Below are 10,704 nucleotides of genomic sequence, written 5' to 3'. Positions count from 1 at the left end.
TGGACTGGGAGCACTGGTGAGGACTGGTGAGTGCCCTGGGCTGGACTGGACTGCAAACACTGATGTGCACTGGGGAGCTGGGGGGGCTGGACTGGGAGCACTGGTGTGGACTGGTGAGCTCAGGGGGTTGGACTGATAGCGCCATGGTCTAGACTGGGACTGTTAGCATTCAGGAACACATTATCATGGAATGATTATATTCATTTATATAAAAGGTGCTTTATTAAGAGCTGTGGGTGTCAGGGGTACAGAAACCCAAATCTGACCTGCCTTGGTTTTGAGCTGGACATGTTTTTATACTCTATTGTAATATAACTTACATATTAATTATTAAACTTACATTGTTCTATTGTATGTATTGTTTTTACCCAAGCATGGATTTCTCATGATTCCCCTGAAACCCCTAACATTGTTTCTCATGTTCTTTAAACAATAATTATATCTAATCACATCTAACAAGTATATAATTTATCATATACTGACTACACAGGTGCAGTTTCACATGATCTTAACAAGAACAAGGCCTAACATTTCCCAGGGTCTACCTTTAACACTTTTCCCAGGGCTTGCCAAGCCTAACTTTCTTTCTAACCCCCTGAATTTTCTATGATTTAAAAATCTTTTTACTATCAGGACCACTGGCTTGGACAGGGTGCACTCCAGTCCTAACTGGTTTTAACTGGTGAGTTCACAGGCTGTTGATCATTCCTTGGGAGCCACACACGGAGCACTGTTCTGTACCGGCCCCACCATGGCGCTGCCGTCCGCTGCTCTCCTGCCCGGGCTTCTGCTGGTGGCTGATGCCCTGGCACTGGTGTTACTGGTGCCACTGGTGCCGGTGCTGGCACCACTGGGTGTGGTGGGCCTGTGGCTCGAGGCCGCCCTGCGCCTGCCCGTCCTGGCCGTGGCTACGTGGCTGCTGCTCCCACGCGGTCCCTCCAGAGCCACCGCGGCCGCTGTCACAGTCGCCACCACCCCCGCGGTCTTCGGAACATTCCGGCACCTCCTGGGGCCACCTGGGGCTGGGCCAGGGCTGCTGGTGACCGCCTCCCCCGCCTGGCTCGGGGTCACCCACGCAGCTGTCACACTGGCCCTGCTGGCCTGGGCCACGCCCCCGGCCCCCAGCAGTGTCCCCAAGACCTCTGGCGACGTTCCCAAGGCTCCTGGCACCATCTTGCGTGTTCTGGCACTGACCTGGGAGGAGCGGAACGTTCTCGGAGGTGCCTTCGTCTGCCTCGTGCTGGCGGCCATTGGTGGGTGACATGCGGTGACAGGTGCTGACGCCCCAGATTTGGGCTCTGCAGCCCCAAATTTGGAACCCCCCAGTTTGGGACATGCCTCCACTCCCACCAAACTGGATCCTGGCCCCTAAATTTGAGTGCTGAGCCCCTAAATAGATGATTTAGGCACCCTAAAATTGAATGGTGACCCGCCCCTAAATTGGGAGTTGACCCCTTCAGTTGTGTGCTGACCCTCCAAATTGGGTTCTGACTCTGCAAACTTGAGTGTTGACCTCCTAAAATTGGGTGCTGACCCTCAAACTTAGAGTGGTGCCCAAAAATGGATATTGACCTCCAAGACATTGGGTCCTCATCTCCCATATTTAGGTTTTCACCCCTAGAATTGTGTGCTGAACCCCCCAAAATGGGTACTGACCCTGTTAATTGGGTGTCAAACCCCCACATTTGACAGTAAACCCCCAAAATTGGGTCCTGATCCCTAAATTGTCTCCTGACTTTCTGAAATTAGATCCTCACCCCCCAAATTGGGTCCTGCCTTTCACAAGTCAGGGTCCCCCTGTGTCAGTGGTCCCATCCATGGTGACACAGTCTCGGTGACACCCAGGGGAGACGTTGGGACCGTACGCCACTGGGAAGGTGCTGGATACCATCAGGAGTGGGGACGGACTCACTGCTGGAGCTGTTGGGATGGTGGCAGCTGCTGAAGCCGCCAGGTGGGTTGCAGCATTCCCAGGGCCTGTCCCCATGTGCCCAATGTCCCCGATGTCACCGTGTCCCTGTGTTCCCCCAGTGTGCTGTTTTCCGGGTGCCGTGGGGGGCTCTTCATGCTGTTGAAAGCTCGTCTCCATCAGAGGCTGAGCCTCCGGCTCTTCTCTCACCTGGTGCGTCAAGACCTGGACTTCTTTCAGGGAACGCCGGCAGGTAACAGGGCACGGCCCTGCCCCAGCCCACCTGAGCCTTTCCACCTATCCTGTCCCATCTCAACGATCCTGTCACCCCAGTCCCCATCCCAGCATTCAGTCCTGTCCCTGTCCCATCCTATCCCATCTGTCTGTTGTCCCATCCCACCATTCCATCCCCATCATTCCCATTCCCACCATCCCATTCCATCTTACTCCATCTTCCTGCCTTCATTCTATCCAAATGTCTCATCCTGTCCCAATCCCACTTTCCCATTCTATTCACTGTCCCCTCCCCATTATTCTCATTCCCATGCCTCCATCCTACTGCATGTCCCCACCATCCCCATCACCTCATCCCACAACCTCCATTCCCACCATCCCATCTCCACCATCCCATCCAATTCCACCCTGACCGTCCCCATACCCATAATCCCATCCCACTGGTCCCCATCACATCATCCCCATCCTTTCCCCATGATCCCAACCTCTTTTCCCACCCTGCAGCTGAGCTCTCGGCTCAGTTTTCCATGGAAGTGCCACGGGTGTGCATGGCAGCACCGAGTGGAGCCAACCTCCTGTTCCGAAGCCTGGGAATGGCCCTGGTGGTGGGGGCGTTCATGTTTGCGCTGGCACCGGGGCTGGCACTGCTGGCACTGCTGGAGCTGCCCCTTGGAATCGCTGTCCACCGCATCGAGAGTGCCCGGAAACAGGTCAGGAATGCAGGAGGGAAAGAGTGGGAGGGGGACATAGACGTGGGGAAGAGGGGGTGGGAGTGGTGGAATTGGGATGGAGGCCAGGGGAATGAGAGGATGGGGATGGGATGGGTTTGATGGAGAATGGAAAGGAAGATGAGGGAGGTGAAAATGATGGAATGAGAGGGGATAGAGACCAGGGGAATGGGATGGTGGGAATGCTGGCATGGGGATAGAATGGAATGGTGGAGATGGGAGTGGTGTGGATGGGAAGAGAAGGATGGGATAAGGTGGGATGGTGGGGAAGGGACAGGATGGGATGGGATGATAAAACAGGGAAATGTGTTGGGATGGTGTGGTTGGATGAGTTCCAGGAGGATGGGAGTGGGGATGAGGACAAGAGGAATGGGATGCTGGGAATGAGAATGGTGGGGATGGGATGAGACAGTGGGGATGGGGATGGTGAGATCAGGACTGGGAGAATGGATAGGAATGGTGAGGGTGGGAGAGAGGGATGTGGAATGCTGGGAATGCAATAGCAGGGATGCAATGGGTGTCGTGGGATGGGAATGTTGAGGGTGTGGATGGTGACCTGGGAAAGCTGGACACCCCCCAATGCTGCCACAGGCACTTCAGCGGTCCATGCTGGAAGCATCTGCCCGGACAGCCTCGGGGGTGCAGGAATCTGTTGCTGCCATCGAGACAATCCGTATCTTCTCGGCGGAGGAGGAGGAGGAGAAGCATCACAGCTGCAACCTGGCCAAGGAGCTGAGGCTGAAGGAGCAGATGGAGCTGGAGCTGGCATTCTTCACCCTTGTCCAGAGGGTCAGGGGGGACTGGAAATGGGAACGGGGACACCAGGGAATGGGGATACCGCAATCAGGGATGAGTACACTGGGAATGAGAACACTGGGACCAGGAATGGGAAACCAGCAGCTGAGATGAGGGCACTGAGAGCAGAATGGGGACACCAGGAAAGGGGACATCAGAATAGGGACATTGGGATCAGAAATGGGCATGCCAGGAATGGGAATGGTGACATTAGAAAGCAGGATGGGGACACCGGGACAAAGGCTGGGAACATCAGTATCAGGAATGGGGACATCGAGAGTGAGATGGGGACACCAGGACTGGATTAAGGCAACCAGGAACAGGGATGAAGACACCAGAAGCGGGATGGGGACAGGCAGAATGGGGACACCAGGAGTGGGTTGGGGGCACCAGTATCCCTGTTTCCACCCACAGGTGCTCCAACTGACCATCCGGGTCCTGGTGCTCTTCCGAAGCCACCAGCAGCTCCGTGATGGATACATCACTCCTGGGGTCCTTGTCAGCTTCCTGCTGTACCAGGACACAGTTGGCAGACATGTCCAGGTGATCCCATAGAATCCAGATGTCTGTCCATCCATCCATGCTTCTCTCCATCCCAGTGCCACCCATTTCCTTCTCCCCAGGTGCTACTCTACGGCTTCAATGAATTCCTGACCAAAGCAGCTGCTGGATGGAAGATCTGGGAATACCTGGATCGGGAAGCCACAGGCGATGTCGGGGGGGTGCAGAAGCCCCCTGAGCTTCAGGGCCATGTCACTTTTCAGAAAGTCACCTTCACGTACCCTGGGAATCCAGAGCACCCTGTGCTGAAGGTAGGTCTGGAGGGAGCTGGGGTTTCCCAGGATGAGAGCTCTGGCATCACCTGTCCCCCTTCCACAGGACGTGACCTTCGAGGTGCGTTCCGGGGAGGTGACAGCACTAGCGGGGCCCAATGGAAGCGGGAAGAGCACGGCCGTGGCACTGTTGGAGCGGCTGCGGGATCCCGGGAGTGGGAAGGTGCTTCTGGATGGGATCCCACTGCCAGAATATGAACACCAGTACCTGCACCAGAAGGTGGGGACAACAGAGACACTGGGAACACTGGAGATGGAATGGGGACATATGACAACATGGGTGGGGACACTGAAATGGAAATGGGACCTGGGAAGAATGAGGAGCAGGAATGGGGACACTGGGAAGAGGAATGGGAACACTGGGAAATGGGATGGGTATGACAGGGATGGGAAGGGGGAAGTGGGAAGTCAGGGGTGGGGATGCTAGGGGCACAGACAGGGACTATGGGATCAGGGATGGAAACTATGGGGATGCCAAGGTGGGATGGGGTCATGGAACAGGGATGGCGACACCAGGAGCCAAGACAGCATCACAAGGCTCGGGGCTGGGGCAGGTGGTGCTGGTGGAGCAGGATCCCATCCTATTTTCTGGAACAATCCGTGAAAACATCTTGCTGGGGCTGGAGCACTGCAAAGAGTCAGAGCTGCAGGAGGCCGCCACTGCTGCTGGAGCCATGGAATTCATCCAGGGGCTGGAACGGGGCTGGGACACTGGTGAGAGACGGGAATCCTGGGGTTTGTGGCTTCATCCTGGGGGTGGAGTGGGGCTGGGACACTAGTGAGAGCTGAGGGGATGGGGCATCCCTAGGATGCATCCCCCTGATCCCAGGATTCTCTGGCAGAGATGGGAGAGTGTGCTGGGTGGCAGATGGTGGGGTGTGGGAGGATCCCTAAGGTCAGATCCCACTGATCCCATGGGATTGCTTTTGCAGTGGTAAGGGAGTGTAGGGGAAAGTGTGGGACCTCTAGGTCTGGGATCCCACTGATCCCAGGATTCCCCCCAGAGGTGGGGGAGCACAGGGGGTGGGGAGAAGAGGGGAAACCCCAGGGCTGGATCCCACTGATCCCATGGGATTGCTCCTGCAGAGGTGGGGGAGCGTGGGGAGCATCTGGCAGCAGGGGAGCGGCGCCGTGTGGCCCTGGCCCGGGCTCTGCTCCGGCGCCCGGCCGTCCTCATCCTTGACGAGGCACTGGATGATGGAGACGAGGGGGCGGTGAGTGGGGTAGGATGGAGAGGGTTTGTTGGGATAGGGGTCCAGTTGGTGAAAATGGGGTGTGATGGTATGGGAGTGGAAAGGTGGGATGGCTGGGATGGGGTGGCTGGGATGGGGTGGTGGGATGGGGACTGGAGAGATAGGGGTGGTGGGAATAAGGGATAGTGGGATGGAGTGGGAATGATGTGATGAAGACAGGGATTGAATGGAGTGGTGTGGGTCAACAAGGTGGAGAAATAGGACAGGATGGTAGGATGGGAATGGTGAGGATGGGATGGAGACCAGGGGTGTAGGATGGCAGGAAGATAGAATGAAGGGAGGAAGACAAAGAGATTTGATAGGGTGGGTTGGGATGGGGTAGGAATGGAGGGGAAAGGAGTGCTGGGATGAGGACAGAGACATGGAATATGATGGGAAGAGTTGGGGTCGTGGGAGTAGGATAGGATGGGGCAATGGAGATGGGGATAGTGTGAACAGGATGGGACAATGGGGATGGGATAGAGAACAGGGAAGTGTAATAGTAAAAATAGGATGATGGGATTTGGGTGGGACTGAGAGCAATGGGACAGTGGGGTTGGGTTGGTTGGTTGGGATTGGGTGGGATCAGATGGGACTGGGTAGGACTGAGTTGGATGGGATGGGATGAGGTTTCTTTGGCCCCAGGCACAGTGCTGGCTGCGCACGGGGCTGGCCCAGACTGTGGTGGTGGTGTCCCACCGGCCGCGGGTGCTGGATGCAGCCGATCACCTCGTGGTGCTGGAGCGTGGAGCCGTGGTGGAGACAGGAACGCCAGCGGAGCTGCGGGAACGCTGTGGGGCCTACAGCCGCCTGCTCCTTGGAGGTGGCAGGACTGGGGGGCCCAGGGCCTCCAGCATTGGCAGTGAAAAGGGGGCTGCATCTGGCAGGGAATAAAGGGGAATTAGTCCCAGTGTCCCCATTCCTAGTGTTGGTGTCCCCAACTCACCCCTGGTGTCCCCCGTCAGTGTCATGTGAATCCCTTGTCCCCATGTCCTCTGGATCCCAACTCCATGTGTCGCCTTGGTCCCTGTGTCCCCCATGTCCACACTGTGTCCCCCAGGTCACCCTATTCCCTGGATCTCTGTGTCCCCTGTATCCTTCCCTGTACTCCCCATGCACAGATCACTTGTATTCAAGCCCCGTGATGTCCCCATGATTCCTGGTCCCCATGTCCCCCATGTCTGCTCCTGGACATGGGACAGAGTGGGAAATAAATCCCAAGGGATGGATCTGGGTGTGGGTGTCATATCCTCATCCCACTCCTGCTGAGCCCACTCCAAATTCCTGGTGTCCCCAGTCCTTTCCCAGTGTCCCCATCCATATCCCCAGTGTCTTCATCCCAGTTCCCCATGTCCCCTTTTCTATTCCTGTTTCCCAGAGAGGAGCTGCTGTGCACTGGAGGAGGGAACTGGGATTTATTGCTCAAACCAGGGTATTTTCACATCAGAATTAGAACATTTGGAATAATTGTAATTCTTGTGTTTAAAACATGGGAAAACAGGAAATCAATCTGTTGGGAGAAGCTGCTGTGTGATGGGTGGGAGCAGCAGGATGAGCTCTCCCAGCAATTTGTGGCTTTCTGCAGGGAGAGAGAAGGGGTTGGACCTGGCACCATGGATCATTCAGGTGGTGATTCCTGCCAGGATGAGAGTTGAGGTCATCCTGTCTCTGTCCCCATCTCATGGGCTGGATCTGGCTGAAGAGCCCACAAAGGGCAAGAACTACTCTGGAATCTCACCAGACCTTATTATGGAGCTCAGCCTGGCTGGGGGCACAACCTAGCAGACTATTGCCTCAGAAGCATCACCTACCTATCTGAAGATGTGGAAATCTTTCATTTGAGTTAAAAGCCCCAAGATACCCCTCTGTTATTATGTTAATTGAGTTACGTGTCAGTCACAGACTGGGTAAGTGTCTCCCTATATGGTTAGGCTACTAGAATGTTCGTTCCCTAAGGTTATATATCATTGTGCGTTCCTTTGTTTTCCTCTTTGGTTGGTCACCCCCACGGAGCACCCCCTGGTTGCTCCGCTTTTGGACATTGTCTCTGTTTTATTTTATTACTTATTAAAGGGTTCTTTTCCTGGTGCCAACCATCATTCTCACTCCTATTTATTTTTCTGCTGCCCTCTGTCCTGAAATCAGAGGACCCAAAGGTCTGTTGCAGCCACCCTCACTGTGACATCCTACTGTACCCATGGTGCCCCTGTCCTGCTCTATTAGTACCACCTCATCTGCTTTGGAATCCTCCCAGTCCTCTTCTGGAATCCCACTCCAATGCCTCTCCATCCATCCCACCTGATCCTGCTCTGGAATCCAGCCCAGATACACTTCAGAATTCTACCTTATCCCAATCTGGAATCCTGCCCTATATTCCTTCTGCAGTCCCACACAGATCCCTCTCTGTACCTGCGGTCAAGCAATTGATTCCTCTGCCTGTTTCTGCAGAATGAGATCTATGAGATTCCAGCATGGATCACACACCAGGATTCATCTGCACGGAGGTGATCCAGAGCTGGATCTGCCACTCGTACCTGTTGCAGGGTGTTTATTTAATTTTGTCAAAGTTGATAGGTTTGAGTTGTTTGTTGGTATGTTCCTTCCCCCCCCCAGGTTAACTATTTGGGTTTCTCCCTGTTTTTATCCCTCCCACATCCTATCCATCAAAGCAAACCCCTCCCTTCCTTCTCAAAAGTTCTTTGTCTGTCACCCCAGCCCTGCCCCTACTCCCTTGTCCATCATTATAAGCCCCACCCCATCTTCCAGATCCTTCCCTGTCAATCATTTGTCCCTCAAGGTCCCACTGGTTATTGTATCTTGCTCCCTCCCTCTGTGTATCTTTATTGATTTTGAAGTTGCAATCCCCTCCCCTTACTCCTCCCTTCGGGATTCCCTATTGGGCCACTGTTTGTACCCTCCCCTGGAGCTCGGGCTGTATTTAACCCCTTGCACAGGTGCTGTTGGGGCTCTCTTGGAGCTCACCTCTTGCACTGAGGTTTCTTTGTTTCCCTGTCCTCACTAAACTGTTGCTGGGAACTTCAATCCGGAGAGTTTCCTCTGCTTTATTACCTCCACCCCCAATGCCGTGCACCGCAGAGCTTGGGGTGGCTCAAGACTCTGGAGGTTTCACTGTGGGAAAAGCTAAATCCCCAATGATTCCTCACTCTTGGTGCTGCACCAGAGTGTGAAAGAACATCTTAGAGCTAGCCAGAGCTCTGGTGCAGAGCAGCCCACCAGCCACGGTACTACATCCATTCCTCTCCAGTTTCCTGTGGAATTAAAGCGTCATCAGCACCCGCAGTGCAGGATCCCCAGTACGCTGCTGGGCAGACTGGTGCTCGTCCCCAGACACAATCCCACAGGTTACCAGATCGGACCTTTCAGGTGCTGAATCCAGTGAGGATCAAGGCACAGCAATGATGGACACAGGGACCATCAGTGGGATGAGATTCCAGCTCTAGGAAGTGCAAGATGGTGAGAAGGGGAAGGGGAACCCCTACCCTGCTGCTTTGTATTCCCAAATTCCTCATTCCCAAATTCCCAGTTAACAGATCCTGAATTCCCAGCCTTTCCCCAGATGAAGATCCCAAGCTCCAGCATTTTGGGATTCTCCACCTGGCACCGGTGCTGCTTCCACTCCCCTGGCAGCACCTCAGTTCTGGCCCAGGTGTGGAAGGTGTCATCGCTGTTGGGAATGATTCCACCCCACTCAGTCTCCTGATCCTGGATTTCTTCCCCCTTCATCCAGCTGATCCTGGGGCAGAATCTGTACATGTGGCAGGACAGCACCAGGGTCCCATGTTTCACTGTTCTGTACACATGGATGTCAGGGAGTTCTGGGAATGGGATAATGGAGAAATCCATCCATGAAATTCTGATGGGAATGGGACAATGGTGAGATCCACCTGTGGAATTTCAGTGGGAATGGGATGGAAGTGAAATCCATTCACAGAATTCCCATAGGAATGGGATGACTGTAAGATCCATCCATGGGATTCCTGTGTGAATTCCTGTGTTTCTGAATTTTTCCCTCCCAAATCCTGCATTCCCTTGGGAATTCCACTCCCACATTTGCATCCCAGTATTAATTTGCTGTATGGCACCAATATCCAATGTATTTCTAAAGCCATTCCACACAGGTGTGTGCTCCAGGTAATTCATCCTGTGGTCAGCCTGGTCACTGCCAGGTCATCCAGGCAGCACCATCAGCCACCACCAAGCTGGATCCCAGCCTGAAGATGAAATCCCACCCGTTGTAGCCTTCCCCAGAGATTCCATGGATGTTCCCATTGAACAGGAGGTCGCAGCTGCAAACCTGCTGCAAACCCAGTGCACTGTGTGGAGACCTGGAGGGGTGGATTGGACCCATGGACCCACATGGAGTTGTGTCCCAGCCACAGAGAGTGTCATCCCAGCCCTATGGAGCTGGGATGTCTGATGGACAGAGTCTGATGGAGACCCACAGATTCTCATTCCAACCTCACAGATCCCAGCCCCACAGATTCCCCCAGATCCTGCCCCCCCATCTTGGTTTGGAGACAAATTCTAGAAGAAAAATGCCCTAAATTTAATGTTTTTCTCGAAAGAGAGAGGGCTTCAATAACTCCTCTTTCTTCTGCCAAGGAGAGAAATGGATACCAGGGGATGAAAGTGAAAAAAAAAAAGAAAAAAAGAAAAAAAAAAAAGGAAAGGTTTGTTAGCAAAAAAATAATAAAAAAAAACCTAAAAAACCCCAAAAGGGTGCCTACAAGGCACAGAAAAAAAAATTTAACCATACACCACACTCCCACCTTGCTGCATGGCTGAAAGGCAAAGATGGCATCTGCCCTTCTTTGTGTATGGGGACAGGAAGAGACAAGAGTTCAGAGCAGATGGGAACTTGTTGGATTTCTGGCATCAGTTTTCCTTGCAGCAGCCAAAGTTGGTGGATTTTAATGTTCTTTCTTGTGTCAGTTCAGCTCCTCTGAGGTCTT

At 53.9% G+C, this 10,704-nt stretch overlaps 2 protein-coding genes across 3 annotated transcripts; one reads left to right on the top strand and one right to left on the bottom strand.

Moving 5' to 3' along the window:
• LOC107199185 (antigen peptide transporter 2-like) lies at positions 1–7,831 on the top strand. 2 transcript variants are annotated; one of them, XM_015616524.2, is made up of 12 exons: positions 1–26; positions 695–1,253; positions 1,846–1,954; positions 2,032–2,162; positions 2,648–2,853; positions 3,463–3,660; positions 4,081–4,209; positions 4,290–4,478; positions 4,546–4,719; positions 5,054–5,213; positions 5,586–5,713; positions 6,377–7,831. In XM_015616524.2, exons 2-12 carry the CDS (start codon positions 752–754, stop codon positions 6,623–6,625), a joined length of 2,175 nt encoding a protein of 724 aa, XP_015472010.1. In that variant the 5' UTR covers positions 1–26; positions 695–751; the 3' UTR covers positions 6,626–7,831. The 2 variants fall into 2 exon arrangements, with proteins under 2 accessions (XP_015472010.1, XP_018861044.1); XM_019005499.2 differs by lacking the exon at positions 1–26 and adding an exon at positions 30–113.
• A 1,335-nt stretch (positions 7,832–9,166) lies between these two features.
• On the bottom strand, positions 9,167–10,065 carry LOC107199183 (major histocompatibility complex class I-related gene protein-like; the record flags this gene model as incomplete). The annotated part of the gene is made up of 2 exons (XM_015616522.3): positions 9,167–9,636; positions 9,911–10,065. Coding segments are annotated over 2 exons (625 nt in total), but the record flags the coding sequence as incomplete, so codon positions are not given.
• Between the last annotated feature and the right edge of the window lie 639 nt (positions 10,066–10,704).

The sequence above is a fragment of the Parus major genome, unplaced genomic scaffold (assembly GCF_001522545.3).
Source record: "Parus major isolate Abel unplaced genomic scaffold, Parus_major1.1 Scaffold482, whole genome shotgun sequence".
Taxonomy (NCBI): Eukaryota; Metazoa; Chordata; class Aves; order Passeriformes; family Paridae; genus Parus; species Parus major.
This window is presented reverse-complemented; position numbering and strand designations above follow the sequence as displayed.

Coding starts and splice junctions, on each gene's coding strand:
- LOC107199185 (XM_019005499.2), top strand. CDS start 63: ATGTGCACTGGGGAGCTGGGGGGGCTGGACTGGGAGCACTGGTGTGGA. Junction 1,254..1,845: donor CCTCGTGCTGGCGGCCATTG/GTGGGTGACATG, acceptor GGTGACACCCAG/GGGAGACGTTGGGACCGTAC. Junction 5,714..6,376: donor ATGATGGAGACGAGGGGGCG/GTGAGTGGGGTA, acceptor CTTTGGCCCCAG/GCACAGTGCTGGCTGCGCAC.